General features: G+C 40.4%; 2 protein-coding genes across 3 annotated transcripts; both read right to left on the minus strand.

The window, feature by feature from the left end:
* Nucleotides 1-2762: 2762 nt before the first annotated feature.
* On the minus strand, nt 2763-9531 carry LOC117473748 (tumor necrosis factor receptor superfamily member 12A). Its single transcript, XM_034119543.1, has 5 exons — nt 9275-9531; nt 5557-5655; nt 4861-5004; nt 4320-4368; nt 2763-4119 (listed from the first exon to the last, which is right to left on the minus strand). The coding sequence occupies exons 1-4, from the start codon at nt 9354-9356 to the stop codon at nt 4328-4330; spliced, it is 366 nt and encodes a 121-aa protein (XP_033975434.1). The 5' UTR covers nt 9357-9531; the 3' UTR covers nt 2763-4119; nt 4320-4327.
* A 1186-nt stretch (nt 9532-10717) lies between these two features.
* rnf40 (ring finger protein 40) lies at nt 10718-24062 on the minus strand. 2 transcript variants are annotated; one of them, XM_034119545.1, is made up of 20 exons: nt 23970-24062; nt 23335-23483; nt 23059-23226; nt 22482-22785; nt 21638-21838; nt 21334-21455; nt 21075-21221; nt 20250-20321; nt 19968-20087; nt 19627-19806; nt 19281-19416; nt 18467-18588; nt 18056-18321; nt 17782-17899; nt 17021-17170; nt 14344-14553; nt 14131-14256; nt 12955-13095; nt 12463-12564; nt 10718-12099 (listed from the first exon to the last, which is right to left on the minus strand). In XM_034119545.1, exons 2-20 carry the CDS (start codon nt 23470-23472, stop codon nt 11923-11925), a joined length of 3000 nt encoding a protein of 999 aa, XP_033975436.1. In that variant the 5' UTR covers nt 23473-23483; nt 23970-24062; the 3' UTR covers nt 10718-11922. The 2 variants fall into 2 exon arrangements, with proteins under 2 accessions (XP_033975436.1, XP_033975435.1); XM_034119544.1 differs by having other exon boundaries at nt 14344-14556.
* Between the last annotated feature and the right edge of the window lie 159 nt (nt 24063-24221).

Consider the following 24221-nt stretch of genomic DNA (forward strand, 5'->3'; position numbering starts at 1 on the left):
GTGCATGCTCACCCGTTATAGTCCATCTCAATCCCCTGAGAAGCATCAGTAATGTTGAAGTGCCAGTGCCTAAAATGTCAAGTAAAGTGTAGCAGTATAAATTTAACAAACCTCCTCTTGGTATATTTCTTGTTAACTGTAAACCAGGGCCGGGCGATATAGAGAGAATCACAATATTTGTAAGTGAATACCTTGACATGGATATTTGTGTCGAGATTACGCAATAAAAAATGTGATAATTCTTTTTTTTATAATAATACAATAAAGGCAAATAATGGAATTAAACTTATGATAAAATACTATCGATGTTAGGGCTGCACGATATTGGAAAAAACTGACATTGCGATATTTTTTCCCCCTGCGATATATATATATATTGCAGGAATTGAAGAAAAGACAGTTTTCTTTGTCCGCAAACCATCCTTTCTTGAATTTTAATGCTATACAATTGGTATTTTTTTTAACGATATTTAACCGGATGAAGGATTTTAGTCACGGACTTCTGGATCTTAAGTTATCAGAGCAACAAGCTGAGCTAGCTCGGTTAGCCAGCTGTGATCTGATCAAGAATGATTGTGATTGGTGGTTTGCTGTGCATGCAGAGCCTGCATGTCCCTCACTCAAGTACCCCTGACATGAGAGCCGCACGAGTTTTCCTTTTGTAGCAAGCAGCAAAAGAATTGTAACATGACGCGTTTGAGTTAATTTGCCTACTTAATATCGCACGCCCTAAAAAATTTTTTTTTTAAAAATGCACGTCCTGCGATGTGAATATCGCAAATGCGCATAATGCGATTATCGTCACGGCGCGATATATCGTGCAGCCCTAATCGATGTAATGATCTCCAAAATGTAACGATATCCAGTTTCTTATCTTATTAATATATCAGTATATTGCCCCGCCCTTCTGTAAACTAATACAGGTTTTTTTTTTAATTGTCCGTTGCATCATTTATATCCATTTTCTGATTTGTAAATCTCCTCAGCCACAGTCAAAACATCTTAATGTATTGCAGCAGTGAGGTGAAAGTGGTTCCTTTTTGTATTTTTTCCCATTTTATGAATTAAACACAACGACTATTCAATTAAAAACAACACACATGTGGCCAAACGATCGGCCAAGCACAAGTATTACCACAGACAGGACTTGGATTATGGATTCACAAGGACGAGCCACTTCCATCTTCACTGTCCAGTTCATGAACCACTTTACGCTCTGTGAAAAATGTGCAAATATTTATTCTCTGGGTTCTTTTTTATATTTGTTAGCCAGGTTGTCTAACACGCCTGTTGGTCCTTTAATGGTTTCTGTTCACAGATCAGAAATCTAGCAAAAAGGGAACTCCTGGGAAACAAAATGAAATCAGATTTTCTTTATGCCTTAGATAATAACATGTCATGCGTTAAGAGTTTGTGTGGCACTGGTCAGAAGTATGCAATACCTCATGGAAAGCCCTGCCTACCTAGCAACTGCTACGTAATGCCTCATGCAGCTTAATTGTAGAGAATACACTGTAACAATAGAGATCAATTGTAAGAAATAAAATAAAGCGTTCATTTCAAGTTTTTTTTTGTAGTTTTCAGAAGCAGGTTTCACCATAAAATGTGTTTTGTCTTTAGAGTTATATTTGCACATTTGTAGATGAGACACTTGTAGCCTAAGGAGGACAGGAAGTTAATAAAAATGCAGCCTGCAGCCCTTCGGTAATTCACCTCAGTACGTTTGCGGGTCGTAATATTTAAGCAATATGCTGAAATTATTGTTTCAGTGCATGAGTAAATGTCTAACCATTGTATCAGATTCAGTATACTGACACTAGCCTTGAAAAAGTACTCGCCATCTTGGGTTTTTTCATTATCAAAAGTCCTGCAAATATCAATTGAAATGACTAAGGATTTATCTTACTGTAACATATTTTCATACACCATGGTAGCCTACGTGTAAAAGGACACACCTGAGTTCAAACATGTTTGTTTAACTCCATCTGTGGCACTAAACCGGGTCCCTTCTCTGTCATTGAATACACTTTATTTTGACTCTTTTATGATATTTAGTCAAACTATAATATGACTTTATTAAAAGAAAATTGACAAACTAAACCATGACTTTTATCTGACTTTCTTTACTTTTTTGTCGCACTATACGATTACTTTTTTCCGACATGATATACTATGACTTTATATTATTCAAAATGCTATACTGACTATTATTTTTCCGTCGCATTATACTATGACATTTCTTGACCTTATAATCCTTTTTTATGATGTACTAACTATGACTTTCTTTGACGTATTATGACTTATCTGATATGTTTAAGATACTATGATGGTAAGATATGATGGTTTTTTTCTGGTATTTTCGACATACTATCCTTTGACTTTTTTTCAACATACGTGACTACGATCTCAGACCTCTGTAAATATTAAAATGAAAATATCGGTTGGATCTATGTACATTCAGATTTCCCTCAGCAGGAGAAAACTGCTGGATTAGTTATTGTGTAATTTAAATAAAACATATACCACATGTTCTGATTTATTGGATTTTCACTGCTCAAAAATGTCTGCTCACTATTTAATTCATATTTATATAACTATTTTGTCACTCTAAAATGTAGATTTTTACTTCTTTGTTAGAACTTAGTTTAGGATATAAGCAAATTGTTGAAATGAATTAAAAGACTTGGAAAATCTAATGTGTTTCGTGTCTTTTTTCTTCTCATTAATAGTGATTGTACATATGTTACCATATCAACAAGACGTGTAATATAATTGTAAGTTTTATTTTGAAAATACATTTGTTACAAAAAGCAGTTTATAAGATAGCATTAAGTAAAAGAAGCCAGTGCATGTACAGTATATACAATTAGAAATAGGAAGCAGGAGAAATAAGCAGGAAGTGTTAGTTATTGCTCAGTATCATCGTTGGCTGGCCTGGTGGAAGTTCAACAAAAATCTTCACTGGAGTCCCTTTTTAAAAATGTGCTTTGTCACTCGCAGTTGATGCAAAACACCGCAAGATACTTAAAAATAAATAATATAAAAAATCTAAAAGAAGTGTATTTGAAGTGATTCCCTTATTTTGCTGCCAGAGGGCATCAGTTCACCCACAAGCAGACAAATCCAAAACACGACCTGAAACCTTGTCAGTCACATAAAATACAACATACCGACAAACATGGCAGACTAAAAAAAGAAATGGAAAACAACAACCCTGGCCACCGTGATTCTTGCTCAATGGCTACGAAATTACAAACAGACACGTGACATGTATCTTTAGATCTGAAACCGTTCAGAGTTAGTAAGCATACTGATCTTCCTGAAACACTGTAGGTGTCATTTCCTTCACTACAGTTCATTCCTCCCGACATTCCCACATGTTTGCAGTTTGGGATTGTGTGTCTAGTGTTTCCAACTTCCTGTCCTACAAGTGCCGGGACAGAAAAGCGCGACTTCTGGTGACGAATCATCTCCTAAAACCTAGTAACATTAAAACAGACATGACGTTATTGTATTAACCCGCGATAAAGCGTCTGTGTTGGTCACAGGAGACGCAGTGACAGTGAATAAACACAGCTTTCTCACTGTAATACGACTAAAGGAGCAGGGACCATGGCCAACATACATTTCACCTAGAAGCTACATTCAAATGGCCTTAATGGGCCTGACAGTACTTCTTAATATCTCACATGCTTATCTCTAAGAGGCTGTTGTGGTAAATGATCAAACCTTGTCTAACACGCAGAATGGCTGTGTTACATTCATTACATAAAATACAGGATTTGTGAAGCATCTCTGAAGAAATGTCTGTAGTTTCAAGCATCTGTAAACCCACAAAGGTCTTCCAAACCTAGAAGTGGAATATGAAAGGCACGCAATATCTGAGATTGATACCACTGTTATAATGTTGCTATCCTACAGAGGTGTGAGAGGCGCTCCTGTGGTCTCTGACGGGCCTACACTGAGCACAGCTCTTCACTCGACCGTCTAATAAATAAAAAATGGTCCAATTCTGAAGAAGAGAAACCCTGCAGAGTATTTGGTCCAGAGGTTTTCTCGTCAGGCTCTGAACCAGCCGCTCCTGGGTTCTGTCACATCTGTTTCCAGAGGAAGATGAGGCTGTGGATGGAGAGGATGCTGAATTATTTAAGGTAGCTCACAACATATAGCATTCTCTGGTGAGGATCTCCCCAATACGAATCTTGCAAGGTTTGAAAGTCGTTACTTTTACATTAAAATCTGACTTTATACCAAATCAAGTGTGAACAAATTATCATATAGTCTAATCCTTGTAGTGACAAAGGGAGAATGGTACTTACTGAATGGTTTAAGCTTGGTAAAGTGGCCCCGCAGTTTCTTCAATGGGTTCTGTGATACATCAAAACAAAAACATTAGCATTATTCCATCGCTGTAAATCAGTTGCTTTTCTTGACTTTTTTCAACATACAATACTATGACTTTTTTCAACATACAATACTATGACTTTTTTCAACATACAATACTATGACTTTTTTCAACATACAATACTATGACTTTTTTCGAGATATTAAGCCATGACTTGAAAAAAATCTGACTTTGACCTGTTTTAATACTTTTTGACATCTTTTTCACTATGACGTTTTTTTTGGATATTTTCGACTGACTTTTTTTCAACAAACTCTAGCATGATATTTTTCATGATATACTATGTTTGACTTTTGCAATATTTTTCCACATACTGTACTATTATATTTGTTCAACATACATAATTAGCCCCGGACAGCCCCAGGCCAATTGAACCCCTGTACCTGAGGCCCTTGTAAATGTCATAAAAGTGTTAGTACTTAATCTACGATTAATCTAAGGTTTTGGAATCTCACCACGTAGAGGCCGCTTGTGGTTCTTTCGTCGATGTACCATGACCCCGATAATCAGCGCCGCCCCGACCAGAACCACCGCCAGCACAGAGAAGCTGGTAATGGCCGCGAGCTTCCACACGTCAGACGTCTCGTCAACAGATTTACCTGTTGGTTAAACAAAAAAAGGTAAACTACAAATACTTAAAAGAAAAGTTACCACTGTATATCAGAATCACATTTATTGGCCACAAATGTGAACAAATCAAGGTACTGGACTTTAATTTCTTTAAAGACATTGAAGCTGGACAAAAAAGGGGAATAATATATACTGTACATATAGACTGTTGTGCATATACATATTGTAGAAAAACATATAGAAAAAGCACCATTATCAACCAATGACAAATTAAGTTCAAATAAAAGTAAAGTGTTATGTAACTTGTAACTTATACAAATATTGCAGATAAATACATACTGAATGGATGATTATATACATTATACATGTATATAATATATATACAGGAAGCACAATTATTAAACTATTTAAAATAATGCATTAAAACTGTAAAGTTATATTGTGGGTGTCTTGTGGGTGTTGAAACTGTATGACTAAACAGTTAATAGGTGTGACAGCTTGCGGGAAGTAATATTTATTTGTGTGTGTCATCAGTTAATCATGGCAGGAAGTGATTTACATTCACTGATTCACTGTCTTACATGTGTTGCAGGACGGGGTCTTCGGGTACTGTTTGCACGACGAACACGACAGACAAACGTCCAAATCTGAGTTCCAAAACTCTGAGCTGCCACACTGACCTGCACAAAAACATCAGAGGTAATGGGTTAATTTCTCATGATTTATGAACACATAACACTGCTTAAGGATGTGACATTTAATGACTTGTAGCAGTGGCAGAGGGCAGGGGCAGAGGCGGAAAGAAGGGGCAACAGGTGCACAACCTTGAACATCAAGAGGGAACGTTATCATGTTTTTATCAACCATAGGGGCATCTTATTGTTTCACTTTGTAGAGTTTTTATCAAACATTGGAGCACAGAAGGATACATGTGTGAAACAAACCAAAGCTTTCCTGACTATGGAATCAAGTTAAAATAAATGATGATAAACAGGTGACTTGCAGAAGCCTGGCTTAGCTAAGACAGAGAAACATGAGACTTATATGAAATGTGTGGCTTTCTTCTTCTCATAAAACGAAAGTGGGAAATTCCTATGGGTCAGGCTGCTGATGTAAACCCAATTGCAAGAGAGAGGTTGACTCAGTCATTTCAGGTGCATGTGCTGTGTGAAGAGCAGGATGTGTTTTCACAGAGTGCTTCCTTCGAACTGTTTTGCGACTGCGTGCGACTTCCAGAGAATAAACGAACATGTCGGTGAGAAAGTAGTCATTGGAGGTTCAGCTCTGAGATGACACAATGGAAAGCTTCATCTCTTTCAATGGCAGTCAGACAGCTGAACAATTCAAACACTGCCCTTCCCAGGTGATAAGGGAGGAATATGTAAACACAGTTAACACCAATGGCATAGTAAAGAAACGGTTTTAGTTTTTTAATAATGTGTGCTTTTATCGGCTGGTTCCTGGATTTGGTGAAGAGGCATATTCATATCTCAAGGTCATGCATAAAGTAGTTCATATAGTGTTATCAGTTGGACAAAAGCCTCTTCAAAACATTGTTGCAAAACAAATTAAGCCTAATGTAAGAATGAAACCATACCAGACATGATGAATCAGTGACAGCCTAACAAGGATACTCTACAGGTATTTGATAGATACAATTGATAAGAATCTTTCTTTGTGTCACACTGTTGTTTATTCTCCATAGTTTCACAAGAAACCACCCGAGCCTGAACTGATTCATCATTTGCAGTAACTGGCTGCTTTAATCACCACTGAAAGCAATACCACAACTCACAGAGAGAAGAGTCTGACGCAAAACTAAATGAAAAGAAAATGAAGGTTGGTGACTGTGGTCAGTACATTCACAACAACACAGAGTATCGAATATGAAGTCAAACTGAGGACAAACAAACTGAACAACACAAAGTCCAGCTAGTGACACAAGTGAACAAAAGGTCAACAAATTGAATATTTTCAGTCTATTGTCACTCAAGACAGAGAAGAGCAGAAAGAAAGAACAGTTAATGTTTGACACGTGTTGAGCGCCTCTCTGACAGTGAAAACAGATGAATGACGTCTTTCGTGTGTCCGGAGGGAGATTTGTAAAATAAATAATCCTGAATAACAAATATCCCTGATGATGTAAAAGTGATGTCACTAGGGTTGTCTCATATTGGGCTTTTGAACAGGAAACCTGCTTAACTAACTGGATGTGTGGAGCGGGTAGGAGGGCGAGGAGGACTTAACGAGAGATGCAGTTAAGTTGCCTTATGGGAAACGTAGGGTTCTTGGAATTTAACCCATGTTTTAAAGGGGACACATTGTGATTATAGGGTTTTCCCTTTCCTGTAGTGTGTTGTCTTGGTTTTTGTGAATAAAAATGGTCTGCAAAGGCTAAAATACCAAAGTTCCCTCCAGAGGGAGTTTCTCTCCCACACACTCCCCCACTGCCTGAAATTGGACTACTTTGTTTACTTCGGAAACACAGTGACATCACTTTGTAACACTCTTGCTGTTGGCTAGGTCTCTGGTTTCAGACAGAGGGGGAAAAGAGGTGCTGCAGCACAGGCAGTAAGAGAAAAATAAAGAGCTTTTTGAACATTAAAGCATGTAAACATGTCACAAGATACATTACATGTCACTTGTTAGACGCTTTTATCCAAAGCAACTTACATACATTCAATACTGTGGACAATCCCCACAGGAGCAATTTGGGGTGAAGTGTCTCAGGGACACAACGACATGCTGACTGCAGTGGGACTCGAACTTGCTATCCCCTGATTCAAAGTTCAGCGCACTAATCCACTGAGCACTAATCCACTGAGCCACAGCCTCCTCACAACACGATACAATTATAAACATGAAAATTAGCAAAATACGGCCCCTTTAAAGTAAGGATAGCTCAGCCTTTGCTTGTTTGATTTACATTTTCTTTCTCTTTTGAGTTCCCAAACATCATGGATGTAGGTAACCTCCTGGGAGGACATGTCAGTTTTCCAAGAGCCTGAGATCTGAAGCCTACAAGTTATCATTACCAGTTCTTCAGCTGGTAACATTACACAGGACACCAAATACCTGTCGACAAGTCATTAATGAAACAGCTGCAAACCATAAGGCATAAAAAGTCATGTTCGAGGCATTTTGACCTCTAAGTGTGGTTATGTTGGAGCCATGTGCACAGATCCCCGGAGACTCCCCGTCCTCCGCAGCCTGCAGAGCCGGGCTGACTCACTTTATAGCTGTGGTCACAGGAAAAATGTGTCACAGTTCTTGTAAGCGTTTCTCCTGCAGCCATTCATCATCCAGCAGGTCCAGCTGGATCCTGCTCTTAGGTTGAAAAGGTCACAAAGAGGAACTGAACCGTGACTGCTGGTTGACCTCCGCGGTCTAAACCTAGCCGGGAGCAAGGCTTTTGTTTCTCAAATACAACCTGCTGATTACATTTCTGATATTAATCTCAATTTTGAGGTTAAGAAGGAAATGATTCTACTACAATGTGACTCCTCGTGAAGTATTCCACTAAACATTTTCCCACATTCATGCCTGGCAACATCTCCATCAGTCAGCATAATATTTTAGCAGCAGGGGGTAAGATTTTAATAAAGTTTCTTATGATTCAGCACTTAGAAATCTGGCACATTTGGAGCCATTTATTGTGTTCCCGGGCAGAAGACCTTGGCTTATTCTCAGCACCTAGCCTGACAAAGGGTGTTTTTGGGTGTGGGGGTGCTGTGTTTTGTCATGAGTTGGAAGGGGGTGGGTGGATCAACAGCTGATGTCCAGATGTAGAGATGGTTTGATAGGATCTACACCGAGGATTTTTTGACTTAAAATGTGTTTAAAGCTTGAGGAAATGGTGCAAACTCGTGTAATTATTCAAGACTGAGTCTGGGATGATATCCAAACTTTAGTCTGCTGTGGAAACAAAGTCACAAGCTCTCTTTTTTTGTGGAGGGGAGTTTCTGAGACAGTACAAATTGTTACATTTGAGAGAAGTGGACACAGGCAGTGCACCATGTCCTCTTCGCCCAGGGACACGGATGGACGGGGTGAAATAAGGCGATAGGAATGCGGAACCGGTGAGAAATGCAGCTGGTAAAGGAAGCGGCTCTGTAAGCAAACCCACTATCTGACTCCATTAAAGGCAGACCACACCAGAGACCAAATAATCCATGTTCACAGAGACAAGGAATCAAAGCAATAACACACATAGAGAAACACAAAGAAAATTCATCAAAATCAATCAAAGTTGCCATTTAAGTTTCCTCATTGTTGAAATAAAATCAGCATTTTACTCACTTTTCTGTGCGCTCACACCATGGAAATTGGTCCCAGCCGCTATAATAAGTCCGCAGAGCGCGCAGAGGGTGTTTAAAGCCATGGTGTCTGCGGGGGAAAGCTGCTCGCTGTCGGCTACACGATTCCCGAAAAGTTCATCTGATTAACAATCCGAGCTGGTTTTGAGCATGGAAAAGCGAGCATCAGAGTGAGTCACCCGGAGGAGTCTGAGCCTTGTTTTAATAGCGCACACACCCACGCTAACAGTTCAACTCCTATGACTCATTTCCTATGTACTGTACTGCTCGGATTCTCTGCGCACTCACAGGAAACTCCTCAGTGTGTGGCACCATTTGCTTCTAGTGAAAGTTTCAATCAAACCACATCAAGTATGAGTTTAATACATTTCATTTTTTTTATGGCCACACCCCGGAGGATTTTCTCAGGGGTGTGAGAAGTACTCAGATATTGTAAAAAGTACCAGAGTGTAGGAATACTCTGTTACAAGTAAAAGTCCTGGATTCAAAATGTTACTATAGAAAAGTATTCGCATCAACATATACTTAGAGTACTAAAAGTAAAAGTACTAATTATGCAGATTTCAGAATAATATATTGTGTTTTGATTATAATTATTGATGCATTAAAGTGTTATAAAAGTGCAGCTAGTTTTAATTACTTGTACTCTTCAGGGTAGCTTGTGGATTTACTCCAGGTGTATTCTTATTTAATTGTTTATTATATTTCACATTATTAAAAAAATCTGCTAAGTAACTAAAGGCATTAAAGAAATGTAGTGGAGTAAAAGTACACAATTTTCCTCTGAAATGTAATGGGAGTACAAAGTAGCAAAACAAGGTAATGCTTAAGTGAAGTACAAGTACGTCAACATTGTCCTTAAGTACAGCACTTGAGTCTACTTAGTTACTTTACACCACTGGTTTTCCTCCACATTTTTCAGCAGAGTGTGTGCAGTCTGGAGTTAATAGTGTTCTCATTGTTATTACCACGCCTGTGTACGTCAGTAGCTCCCCTCTGCCAAAAAACACAACTCTCTGGCATGAGTGTGGGTCCCATGCACAGAAGAAGAGGAACAGCACACTGAGGCAAAAACAGATGACATTCACTAGAAAAACTATCAGCTTTCAAAGCCTTCGGGAAAAAGTCTCAGTCTAAAAGTTAGAGCTAATAAACTTGATCTTTTGTCCACTTCAGTGCCCTGTGCAGAAAACAACTTTTTGGAAACTTGACATTTGAATAGTGAGTGTCCCTGACACAGGGTGATGTTATGAAGGTCTGGGTGTTGCCTGCTGCTGCAACACAAATATGCAATAACATAGTCAGTGGACTCATGCTATCAGGTTGGCCCGTTACAGAGCATTGTGTCATATATTAGTAACAATAAAGAACATCCGTTACTACAACATATGTGCTGTGGGGCATACAATGATCACTTAGCACAAAGTAAAAACTACTAATTTATTAATAACAGGTTGTGCACATTCATGAGTAAACAACTATTGCCAATGTAAACATGTTAGTCTGATTTTTGCCAACAGTATAGCTAATTCTCAAAGAAGTCTTACTCAACTGCTCCCAAATGCCCGATAAACTTTTTTCTTCACAGCCTGGAACTTTTTATGCATGTGCTACATGGTGCGAACTGCCTTTCCCACAAGAGCTAACGTCAAACAGACGCTAACCCACCTCCCAGTAAATAGTTCACATCATCCGAACAGAGGGAACAGGGTTTCATTGGCGCAATTAGGTAAGAGGCATGTTGTTAAGCAGATGTTTTTGTACTCTTCTGTCACGGCTAACCTTTAGCAAAGCAGGACCTGGAGCAGCGCAGCCCACTAAGGACACCCATATGAGCTGAATTTCCATTGCAGTGATTTCATCTGTAATGAGGCACTATAAGCTGCAGATGTTGTGTCAAACTCTCCAACGGGAACCATGGCAACAGGATGAACACACACACACAGAGGACCTTGCCCAAGGTGATCCACACACTGCTGTATGTGCTGACGGGTCGCCAAACTCACTGACGTCTCTCATTGTTAATACTATAGCCTGAGCAGGGAAGTTACACAACCTTGGCTGTCGTACTTTACGTATAGAAACATATTTAGTCCTACACATGCAGGCCTCGGGTCTGTAAAGCACGGCTTCTTTTAATTTTGAAATTGCAGCTTCACTGATTTCACAGGATTTTCATAAACCAGCAGGACAAAACAATGAAAAGAATTGCGTCAGTCAGATGTACCTCAGCAGTTCCAAGTTATCAATACATTAAACAAAAGGAATATTTAAAAGTGGGCCCAGCTTGATAAAAAAAAGAGGATGTTTAAACATGGCAAGGACAGGATAAACAGTGCAGAGCAGCTCGACATGTAAGAATATCACTGTGTGCACAAACAACTGCGTTTATTAACTATAGCACAACAATCTCAGTCAGATGTGTCACTATCTGTTTGGTCACCAAATGGCAAAGATGCGGTCAAACAAGTCCTTCCAAAGAGAGATTAAAACAGGGAACACATATCTGATATCCCCAAAATGTCCACCTCTTGGAATACATCTTCAGTTCTATAGTCTTTTTGTCTATTCATTTATCTCCTTTGGTTCTGTCTACAGTTTTCCCTTCTCGCTCCTCGGCCTCTCTGGGAGTTAGGTGATGTAGATGCGGTGAAAGTCGTTGGCCCCGAAGGCGCAGTTGCACTTGGGGCACTTCCTCTGCCGGGTGTCGTAACGCATCTTCAGACACTCGTAGCAGAACACGTGGAAACACTTGGTGAGCACCGTCTCCTTGTCTCGTGTGTTGCAGCAGGGGCAGCGCAGCTTGGCCTGGAGGCAGATAAATGCGTTACATATGGGCCAAAACGCTCTCTTGCCAACAATGTTATTACCTCCATCCATTTTACGGCAACACAGCTCACACTTTAGGGTGTAACAAGTAAGCTGCAGGATACCCAGAGACCATAGTGATGCTGTGGAGCTCACTCTCTGGCCTTACCAATGAAAAACCAGCCAATGAGGCAGATTACACAAAGTGTAGTTATTAGCATTACAGCACATTACTCTCACTAGGCTCTTCTAGTGAAATGCAGACTGTGCCAGAAACCTTTTTTTATAACTCCCTCGCCACTTACAGAATTCACAAAAGCCCTACATTTCTCTGCATTAGAAAAAACCTGTTCATTTCCTGACCTTGTACTGGTTGATCTCCTCCTGCAGGATCTCATCAGCGTCAGAGTACACCTCCACCTTCTTCTGCTTCTCCAGCTTCCGCCTCAGCCTGGACAGATCCTCCTGTAACGCATCAGTAGAGTTGTTTAATACACTCATGTTGTGATCATCCAATCAGAACTTCAGGAGTCATTTGGGAAGAGATCTGCAGTTCCAAGTTATCATTAAAGTATAGAAATATTTCAAAGTGGGCCCAGCTTGATATGTTTTTAAATATTGTTTTATTATTTTGCTCCTATTGTGTTATTCTATATTGTGTTTGTTCCTTGTACAGCACTTTCGTCAACTGAGGTTGTTTTACATTTTAAACAGCTCAACATTTCCCCTCAGCCTCATCCTAGAAGTCATCAGAGAAGTTGTTTCCTAGTCTCGTGTTGCGATCGTCCAATCAGAACTTCAGGAGTAATTTGTGGAGAGATTGGGAAGAGTCTTCGTCCCTGCAACCCAACGTACCTGTGCTCTCTTCAGGTTGGAGCTCTCCCTCTCCCGGGCGGTGCGGTTCTCCGCAACAGAGACCTGGATCTCCTTCAGCTTGGCCTGCGTGTGCTCCAGCTGCACCTTCAGGTCCTCCGCCAGCTGGGCAGCCTCCACCGCCTGCAGCAGAGAAGGAACCGGACACACTCAATGAAGAAAAAAATTCCTGCGCTGTAATGTGGTGGAAGTACAGTACGCCTGGATCAAACTTGGCATTCTGAGTCTTCTACTTTCACAGGCACCATTAGTTGAGCATGTTTTATCCTATTCGCTGCTGATTTTCCAGCCCTGACGACTGTTTTCCACAACATACCATATACTGTACGCTTTGAGATCCTCTTCATAGCTTCCAGGCAACAACTGGTTTCGGTTAAATTAAGAAACTGCTTTTGTGTGTTCCTGTTCTGTTTAATCTTACTCCTGTGGTGGTTCCTAATTAGGTAAATCTCACATTAGTAGCAAAAACCTAGATGATAGGGCTGTGCAATTAATCGTATTTTAATCTCGATTACGATTTTGGCTTGCAACGATTAAAACAACGTAATCGAAATAAAACGATTATTATTTTTATTTAAAAATAAATAAAAATGTAATTATTTTTTTTTTTATTGGTTTTTCATTTGAATTATACTTAAAGTTCAGGGTAATCAACTGTTAAAAACATACTGTTCAACATTTTTTTTTTCAATAAATGGATGTTTTCAAAGTAAATGGATAATCGTTTTTAATAATCCTGATATAAATTATTGCCCAAAATAATCGTGATTATGATTTTTGCCATAATCGCACAGCCCTACTAGATGACCTCATTCACATTGCCCCAGGAAACATTTTTGTCCTGACAGGTACTTGGGCAATGTTAGAAACTACCAGGAATAATCCCACAAGTGCACACTTAACTCTTTTGGAAAAGCGTGAGAATCAGGAGGGTTTAACAGGCTAACAATGTAGCTCGTTAAAGCTTTTAATGTTTTGTGGAAGCAACATCTTGGTCTTTTTCCAAGCACCTGAACATACCTCTGTGTACGACTTTTAGCACATGCCATTCTCCAGATACTCTAACCTTAGACATCTGGCAGCAATCAAACCGTACAGGTGATTAGCAAACCTTTCAAAAGGAACTGACAGAAAGATTGATGGCATCTCTTTCCTCACCTTCCTCTTGTTGAGTTCTAGTCCTTGTGTCCGGACAGTCAGCTCCTTCTCCAGAGCGGCGAGTGTGCTCTGCAGGACGCCCTCTTTCTCCTCCAGTTTCTGCACCACCAGCAGCTGTGCGTCCACCTGCAGAGGCACAGCAAAGGTTAATACTTCCTGCACATAATGAAATCCATCAATGCTGCGCTTCCAGGATCAGCAGTAACACATCACCTGGGTTTTGAATGTGAGAACTTGGTCAGCCAGCTCCTCCTTCTCCTCTTTCAGCAGCTTGTAGATCTGGTTGGATTTGATTCGCTCGCTCATCAGCTTGAAGTTGGCGTCGTCTTTCTCTCGAAGCTGCTGCAACAAGCGGCTGTTCTGCTCCTGCATGTCCTCGAAGGCCTGGCCTGTAACATCCATCTCACTCAGCAGGGCTTCCTCCTCCTCGAGAGACAGACGTGTCAGGGATCAAAAACAACGCCGAGACAGTAACAGTCGTGCTGCCTCAGGATCTAAGCTTAGAAACTACTAGGGCTTAACCATCTGTAGTCATTCATATAAAGGATGTGCTGTGTATTTAGTTCCAAGTCATATTCCCCTAATATTATGGCGCATTTCTACTGCAGGGCCTCGCACGGCTTAGTACGGTATAGTTAGGCCTTGGTAGGCCAGGCTCACTTCATGCTGCGTTTCCATTACAGTTTAGGAACTGGGGTAGTAACTATAGTAACGCAGTGTAGGCGGAGCCGTGACGTCATCTTCAATGCGAAACACAAAACCAACATCAGCCGTTAGCTGTTAGCACTCAGAGCTCACAGCTCCTCATATCTGTTCAGAAACTAGACAAAAGTTAAACAAGTACAAACCACAGACTGCCTGTGTCATGGCGAGTACAGTCGCTGCTTTATTTATGTCTGTAGGCCGTTGTTGTGAGTGTGGACTCCCAAGCATGAGGGGGTCCTTTCAGACCCAAACATCTGTCTTTTTATAATGTTCATAAAATGGTATGGAACAACAGTTAAATGACTTAAAGCACGGTCATTACACGATTACGCGTTGGTGTAATTTCCTGTTTTTGATTTAATTACAGTCTCAGGAGGTAACAGAAAAGATTTGTCGGTGTTTTTTTAGGGTGTTTGCTTTGCAGCAGCGTTCTCGGTTCAATGCAACCCAAACTGAAAAAGTAGATCCTCAGGACTAATTTGATTCATACGGACTGATAAGATCATTTTCAGTGTAGCAGTAAGGTCAAAAGTGGAATGAATATTATCGTGAAAGTATTACATTATCTAACATGGGTGTATCCTCTATCTACGCAACTCAAGTTTTAGAACTACCATGACATTATTTCACCAACATTTGAACCCTGCTTGTAATTTCCCCTCCCTCCATGCTCTCTTATCTGCTTAGTTACTTACTAATGAAAATCAATGCGAGCGTCCTAACATAGCAGCAGAGCCAAGAGAGTGAGCTCAGATCTGACAATGTTTTACATACTTTGAATTTATCAGGGTGGCTTATCCAAAAATGATTCGCCCCACCTAAAATGATTGTGTTTAGAACACAGGGTATATGCAGGAACCCTGAAGTCAAATGTAAGACCTTTTAAGACCTTTTTTAAGACCCTTTCCATACATTTTAAGACCTCATCGCCACTTGGAGTTTTAACCGGTTACCTTGGCGACACACTTTACCTCACATTGACTATATACAGTATTGATTGCCCTTCCTCCTTATCTTCCAACCATTTGGACGCAGACTTGCATTTCCCCATAACGATGTTGTTTAACAACCGGCGTAAACAGACCTTCGCGCGCTATCAAGCAGTGAGCGTGCGATGTCCTGTTCAGATGACGTCAAATCCAACGGGATGCCATAAATAAACTACACAGAATCACACTACACACCTACGCAATGATTACATTCAGGCAGACTGTAGAATACAACCTCTTTGGACAATTTATATACTTATTGAAAACAAGCTACAAAATGTAATACCTTGGAAAATGCTGTTTAATACTTTTTAATAGCCTTCATTTTCCTTTGAATACTTTTTAAGACCCCGCGGACACCCTGGAGTAATTTCAACAGGATTGTTTGAAATCATCCCCTCCTCCCCTCGTGTAGCAGGTCAGACAATGTCAGAGTAAATTGATTAATGCCAGGTCACAAAATGCTGCTGATTTTCATTCAGCCGGGTGCCGGGATCATTTGATATTTATATTAAACTAAGGCTGTGCAATTAATCGTATTTTAATCTCGTTTACGATTTTGGCTTGCAACGATTACGAAAACAACGTAATCGAAATAAAACGATATTTTTTTTTTATTATTATTTTTTTTAATTATTTTTTTTATTGTGTTTTCAGTTGAATTATACTTAAAGTTCAGGGTAATCAACTGTTAAAAACATACTGTTCAAATTATTATTTTCAATAAATGGATGTTTTCAAAGTAAATGGATAATCGTTTTTAATAATCGTGATATTAATTATTGACCAAAATAATCGAGATTATGATTTTTGCCATAATCGAGCAGCCCTATATTAAACTGCCGACAAAAAGTGATTTTCTTTAAAGCAATAAATAATTAGTATAACAGCTGATCAGATTAAAAATGTTTAGGCCAGAGCTCCAGCTTTCAATTCCTCTTTTCACGTCTAAGATTAGGACGTCGTCTTCCTTAGTCAAATGTGATACTCATTGCACTACTTTCATTCTGAGCACAGCTGGCTTCGTATTTATTTTCATATCTGGTGCTGCCCCAAAGTTTGAAATCTTATGATTAATGGTTTGTTTCATTGTGGTCTGAACAAGTGTGGTGAATGCTTTTGTACATGAATATTAACTCCTACGAATATTAACAGTCACTTGCTCTGATATGTTTAAGAGATCAAAATGCGCGTACCTGTTTAGTGGCCGCGAGTTTCTTCTGCAGATGCTCAATGGTCTCCTCTGCCACTCGGATCTTCCTGAGGGCATCTTCATCCGCCAGCTTCTTGCTCTCCTTCCTCTCCCTCTCCTCCAGCTCTCGCACTCGCATCCTCAGCTCATCCACCTGGACAGGTAGAGAGAGAGAGAGAGGGATTACAAAATGCAAAACAAGACATTTGACAAAGTATCAGGGTATATGCAGGAATCCTGAAGTCAAATGTAAGACCTTTTTTAAGACCTTTTCCATACATCGCCACTTTGAGTTTGAACCGGTTACATTGGCGACACACTTTACCTCACATTGACTATATACAGTATTGATTGTCCTTCCTCCTTATCTTCCAACCATTTGGACGCAAACTTGCATTTCCCCATAACGATGTTGTTTAACAACCGGCGTAAACGGACCTTTGCTCGCTATCAAGCAGTGAGCGTGCTATGTCCTGTTCAGATGACGTCAAACCCAACGGGATGCCATAAATAAACTATACAGAATCACACTACACACCTACGCAATGATTACATTCAGGCACAATGTAGAATACAACCTCTTTGGACAATTTATATACTTATTGAAAACAAGCTACAAAATGTAATACCTTGGAAAATGCCGTTTAATACTTTTTAATACTTTTTAATAGCCTTAATTTTCGCTAAATTGATTTATCAACTTTTAATACTTTTTAAGACACCCTGCAAAGTATATAAGAAAGACAAAGACACCAAAAAACAAACCTCAGCTTTAGATTTACGTTCGGCGGCCATGAGCTGAACTTTGTCCCTCTGCTCTTTAGGAGCTGATTTGTACATGTCCAACAAGAGCTTCATCTCTTTCTGGGACTCCTGGGCTTTCCTGACGAGTCAAAGAGATTATATTAATGACAGTAATCCGATAAGTGCAGTTCTTTGAGTGCACACATTTGGTTGAAAAGACATCATTGCAGGTCAAAAAACAGCAAAGAATGCATTGTAAATATAATGTAAAGCGATGAGTAGAAGAAGGATGTACTTGAGTTCGACTCTGAGCATCTTCAGAGTGTCCGAGTCCTTCCTCTTCAACTCGTCGCTGCGCTGCCTCTCTCTCTCCCGATCCCTCTCCCGCTCTCGGTCGGCCTCCCTCTCCCTGTCTCTCTCCCGGGCCCGCTGCCTCTCCAGCTCCTTCCTCCTCTCCTCCTCCTCCTCATGGTCCTCATCATCCTCTTTCTTCACTTCGATGCTGTCATTCGTCGTCTCGTCGAGGATCAGAGTCCCCGTGTCGCCACTTTGACAACGCAACTGTGGACGGAGCAAAAAGGTGAATAAAGGGACACTGGTTAGCTGCAATGCATCACTCATAATGTTTTGGTGCCGTTCAGAAAACCCCTTTGGATCTCACTGAATCAAACACATCACACATTTGTTCGTTATTTAGGTCATCTACCTTATTGATCTCCATCTGGGTTTCCCGCAGCTTCCTCTTGTAGCGCTGCACGTCGCCCTTCAGCTGCAGGTTGTGGTTCTGAAGGCTGCTGATCAAATGCCTCATCTCTCTGTTGATTGGCCCTGAGAGAGCAGAGAGCAGAGAGCAGAGAACAGTCAACCTGTGGTCTGGGTTTGAGTCATTCAAAGTTATCTGGGGCTGCAAGTGACGCAGGGAGGTCATGATGATACAAATTGTTTATTATACACACTAACAAAGACAATGCGTTTACACACAGATATCAGATAGAAGTGTGCTGTGTTGATCTGTGTGTTGCTCAATGGGACAGTTAACTGCAAAAGGAAAGATACATCCTGTTACCCGTAGTGCTCTCTGATATCAATCTGTCTATTTCTCTTTCTGGTAAATGTCTACATGTGGTTTGAGAGGTTAGGTTCAGTAGTATAACATATTTTCAATATAAAAACAGCCAACAACAGCATCTTGAGTGACAGGGGCATTATTTACATGTTTCATTTTGCGCTTTGAACAGCTTAAGCCGAGTGCCATCTAGTTCAGTTATAGTCAAGGGAAGGCAAACATTTCAAACGGACACAACAAACGCAGCAACTCAAACTAAAAGTATCTAAAATGATAAATAGCGCTACAGGTAAGAGGCAAAGTGAACTGTCCCTTTAATGTTCGCTTTGAGTATCATTCTAAAATCACCATAATCAACAGCGTGAAAATCATATCCCTTAATGCATCTCTTAACATGCTTTCCCTCCCCTCTTCCAAGGCGTGCTGATGGATGTTTGTTTGTGTTTGTGTTTACCTGCTTGCTCGTTGGCTGCCAGGTTCTGCTCAAACTCGATGCGCAACATCTCGTATTCTTTGCGCACCTGGGCCAGGGTATCCTCCAGCTGGATAACCTCGGTTCGCAGCTTCTTCTGGAGCGACAGTTCATCACTCTGAAAGGTTGGAAACAGTTGTTGACAATGTTGCCAAGCATTGGTAATAATAAACACTGTCAGTTGTAGGTTGCTAGGGCCAAGCAAACAGTAAAGACTGATAGTAACACAGGGCCAAAGCCAATGCGCAGTGAAGAAAAGTATTTTCATTTTTATTCTCTGATGGACAATGTATATTTTAAGAGATCAACTCTGATGGATGAAGTTCACCTCCATGTGCTCGATCTGTCGGAGGTGGGCGTTCTTGGCAGTGAGCAGGAGGGCGCGTGCTTCATCCAGCTGGGTTTTCACCCCCAGGGACTCGTTGTAAAGCAGGGAGAACTGCGACTGCAGACATTTGTACTCCACAGTCTCCTTCACAACGTCTTCTGGAATATTCCGCAAATCCATCTGAAAAATCAGACGATGACAGTGAAGCATTGGAAGTCTTTTACCGCACTACATTGGCCAAAAACTACATTTTCATCCACAGATTCAAAAGGTGGATATGATTTGGGTTTGTGAAACCAGTTGTAATGTTCTAATCAAACAACCAGAGATAACATCTTCACCTTGAGCTTCTCACTCTCCCTCACTGCCTCCTGCAGCTCCGCCTGCAGTTTCTCCAACTCTGCCATGCGGCTATTCGCCAACTCCGCGTTGTGCTCCAACTCCGCATTGAGACTCTCAAACTGACATTTAAAAAAAACAAAAAAAAACATGTTATAAATACTTAAGTATAAATGACCATGGAGTGAAACAAACTGGCATCTGAGATGTGAACCAAGTTATGTGCGAAGAAAAAGTTCCATGTCCCATTTATTTGCAAGATGTAGCTTTGTATGAAAGCTCACCTTCTGAATGTTCAGAGTAATCTGGCCTCCAGAGAGTCCTCCTGAGCTGCTGGTGCTGTATCCGGACTTCAGCTGCAGATAATAAATGCAAAACATAAGTAAAGAAACAAACAAGAACAAACAAGGCCGAAAAACCACATGACAGTAAACAGGTGCAACACATCCTATGACATCACTCAAACAATGCTTATGTTTTAATGTTCAGATGTCTAATGCAAGAAAATACCATTTGATCAATGCATGCATGGCCAGCTAGACATGCATCAATAGAGCAGCTGGTTTAAAGGTAGGGTAGGTAAGAATGGAGAAACCGAAAGCCTATCACCGAATGAATACGCCTCGTCAATAGACAAAGATAACACACACAATAGGCAAGTTCACAGAGCGTTTTATAATACAATTCAAGCTCTAAGTACTTAAACGTAACATTTCCAGATTTTCAAAGCCTGTGTATTACATCTAAATAATATAATTGCAATTGAAAAATATATTTTACAGACTTATTTTGTATAAATTAATAGAGTGTGTGTCTTTCGAACCGACTGCTCATATTAACTCTGATTGTATGTTTCGATCAGGATGATTTAATTCTTATCTAGCTTTGGTCCCCTGCGCGCCTGGTGTAAGATGCCACAGGGCAAAAGACCAAATTATGTTTTGGATGTGCAGATGAAACACGGACTTTAAATAAAAGCAGTTTTCAAAGAGTAGATTTTGAATTCAAGCTTATTTTCGAAACCTTTAAATACCTTTAAACGGTCAAAAGTAAGCAAACACAAAGCCTGCAAGTTGCACACAGACAATTTCAATTTCAATTTCACGCACCTGCTCCATGGCTTCTGCCAGATGTTTGTTGAGCTTTTGTTCCCTGTTGCGCAGTTTCTCGATGTCCCACTGCAGGTCCTCGACTGTCGTCTCCATCTCAGACACCTTGGTCTCAGAGCTGGTCACCTTGTCCACTAACTCGTTGTACTGCAATAAAAGGCAAAGATGTGAAAACAGCTGTTTCAGCAGTGAAGCAATGGCTGCATACACACAGAACAGCTTTTTACAAGCCACAACAACAGAGCCAAGGACATCGTACCTCCATGGACATCTTGTGGTGTCGGCCCTGCAGCAGAGTGGTCAGGTCTCGCAGTCGAGTGTTTTCGTCCAGCAGAGTGTGGTTTTCATTGATTATGTCAGATTGGCTATCGTCATCACATGCTGTCAATAAAGATCAATAAAGTTATGTCAAATTACAGTGGAGCTAACAACTTAATACAGACAGATAATTCGTTTTAGAGCAGGGTATAAATTGTACAGCAGGTGTTCTTCAATTGTATTTGTGTGTCAATTGCTTATTATCACATATGAACGATCATTAATCAGCTTATTCCCACAGTTACCTGCAGCCTGGACTTGCTTGCACATGCTGTCGATGCGGCTGTGTAGCCGGTCAAAGACGCAGACCAGGCAGGCGATGGCTTCCTTGCTGAACTGCATGCGGTCTTGGAGGTGCAGGCTGAGCTCCTCCTCGCTGCTGTGCTCCAAAGTAACCAGGAAGCCCTTAGCATTGTCACTTAGAGGAGGAGGGAGCGACGATGCATCTGAACATAGTAAAAGGTGGTAATATAAAAGGTTAGTTAAAATTTTAAAAAGCTTATTATCTAAAGGTAACAAATAAGTGTTGACTTGACAGTTGAAAATTGTTTTGCAAGTTCTCATGACATTGAAAGAATGCAGCAAAAAGCCAGGTTGCCTCCTTTACATCTCCATCTTTTTGTCTTTAGAGACACGTTCATATTAAATCAAATATGTACATTTCCACAACAGGTGTTTTTTGAGTAAATACACCTCTAATCACTAACAAATATATGACTATCAATGTTTTTTTTTTTTGTTTTAAATGGTATTTTGCAGCAAGAACATGCTCTTAAATGTTCATATACCCTTTTACTCTACCAAAAGCATTAGCATTACAATTATTGATTTGAGATGTTTTTTGCAAAAGTTGAACACAGTTAACAACCGGAAACAACAGTAGCAATATAACAGAAAAAGGTATATGTTGAATACTGAGGAGAACTGATATTGAAAACGTATGTGGAATCATACCCATTTACACTTTAATCCAAATTCTAATAATGTGACGATCAAATAACATGTTATATGCTTAGATTCTAGCGGTCTACTAATGCAGTAAGTGATGGAGACTTTCCATAGATCACATTAGTAAAAAACCCTGCTTACCTGTTGATGAGTCGTGTGGCGGCTCCTTCAGGTTCATCTCTTCTGACCCAGTAGGAGGCGGGGGATGCTTCTGCCCTTCTAGGCGCTCTTCCTGATGCGCGTCGTGCTTCTCTGCCAGCTCCCCCCCGTTTGGACTCGCTGGTAGAGGAGGTGGAGGCACGGCGGAAGTTGGTGAGGCCAGACTGACACCATCTTCCTCCATAGATGTTGGTTCAGGCAGAGGGGGTGCAGGTGGGGCAGGGGTCGATGACACCGGAGTGCCGGGCTCAATACGTTTCCGCAGAACTTGCACATTTTCGTCCAACTGCAAATCAGACACACAATTATTAAAAACATTACCTAGGGTTTATTTTCTGTACAAAAGTATCATATAGTACTTTATTAAAATGTGTAAGATCATGTAAACAAGGGGTTAGGTAAGGAAAGACAGATACAAAAAAGTGTTTATTAGTTGTTGTGGAACCCCAGGTGGCTTTGACAGAATGAGACCCCACTTATCTTGTGTTTACATCACCAGTTTGAGACGCAAATTGGGTATAATCTGGTTAAAACAATGTAATTAGATGTGAAGAGGTACCTGGGACCAGTAGCGGTTGACAATCAGCAGGGTGGTGTCATCGGTGGCTTGTCTCTTCTCCAGCTTCTCAATTTTCTCTCGTAACTCATCCTCCATCGTCTGTCTCTGCTCCAAGCGCTCGCATAGCTTCTTATTCTTGAACTGGAGGACCTTCATGTCCATTTCCTCCTGCACAGAAAAAATACAAAAAAACGAAGTGAGCAATGTCATAAATGCTGATTATTGTTCTTAGTAAGTGTTTAATATATGTGGACTTGTAAACACCAAATGACTGACCGTAGAGGAGACTCCTGCTATGCGTATGGGCTCTATCAGAGTGGTAGTGGTCTTCTCCTCTTTTTTGCTCTTCTTCTCAGGTGGGACAGGGGGGCTGTCCCCTCCTGAGGGACGTTTTCCTCCCCCGGCACCTGACATCTTTCCTTCCCCTGCAAGAGATCAAACAATATTTGCGTTGGTACAGCTTTAAGAAACTACACATTAGTTTGTAAATAGGGAACTCATTCATTTGATGACAGCTAGCTACGGCATTAGCCCTGCACTAAGGGCCACTGATTGTAATTGGCTCCGAATAGTGCTCTTCTGGTGCTAATGTTAACATATGTGTGTCTTATCGATTATGCTGACTGATATTGTATAACCTACTGTTTAAAACACTACCGACTATTCTCAATTTAGCAATTCTTCTCGGATTACCGAGCGTTAGCAAGCTTGTAAACGCTAGCTATGCTAATGCTATCTTTCTCCGAAACCTTAGTTAGCTAAACGGGGCTCTTTGTCCAGAATATTGAATGACTGGTGGTCACGACTTTCATTCAGGGACCACCATTACATCTAAATGATGTTCTGAAAGGAAACTATACACGCAAATGAACGTATAAACAACATTTACGGCAAATATTAACGTTACAAACCTTCACACGGAGCGACTGAAAATGTAACTCAGTGCATCCAGCGAAGCTACAGGAAATAACGACATGGTACTTCCGCAGATTTTTTATTTTAAGAAATGTCAATCACAAAAAAAAAAGATATACATTAAATGAGTATGGCATTTTGTGATAATACAAAATAAGTGGAATTATTTGTAATGCCTAAAAAAAGAAAGAAATTATGAATATGTGTAATGAACCTAGCTGCAATCTTTACTCCGGCCACACGGGGGC

Source organism: Trematomus bernacchii, unplaced genomic scaffold (genome assembly GCF_902827165.1).
Source record: "Trematomus bernacchii unplaced genomic scaffold, fTreBer1.1, whole genome shotgun sequence".
In the NCBI taxonomy this organism is placed as follows: Eukaryota; Metazoa; Chordata; class Actinopteri; order Perciformes; family Nototheniidae; genus Trematomus; species Trematomus bernacchii.

Bases quoted from the DNA above. Each gene is read 5' to 3' on its own strand.
- LOC117473748 (XM_034119543.1), bottom strand. From the start codon at position 9,356: ATGGCTTTAAACACCCTCTGCGCGCTCTGCGGACTTATTATAGCGGCT. The intron at 5,656-9,274 runs GTGAGTAAAATG...GTTTTTGTGCAG, and splicing joins TGGTGTGAGCGCACAGAAAA to GTCAGTGTGGCAGCTCAGAG. The intron at 5,005-5,556 runs GTAAGACAGTGA...TTTAACCAACAG, and splicing joins GACCCCGTCCTGCAACACAT to GTAAATCTGTTGACGAGACG.
- rnf40 (XM_034119544.1), bottom strand. From the start codon at position 23,472: ATGTCAGGTGCCGGGGGAGGAAAACGTCCCTCAGGAGGGGACAGCCCC. The intron at 17,900-18,055 runs GTACATCCTTCT...TTGACTCGTCAG, and splicing joins ATGCTCAGAGTCGAACTCAA to GAAAGCCCAGGAGTCCCAGA. The intron at 14,257-14,343 runs GTGATGTGTTAC...GTGCCTCTGCAG, and splicing joins TTCTCACATTCAAAACCCAG to GTGGACGCACAGCTGCTGGT.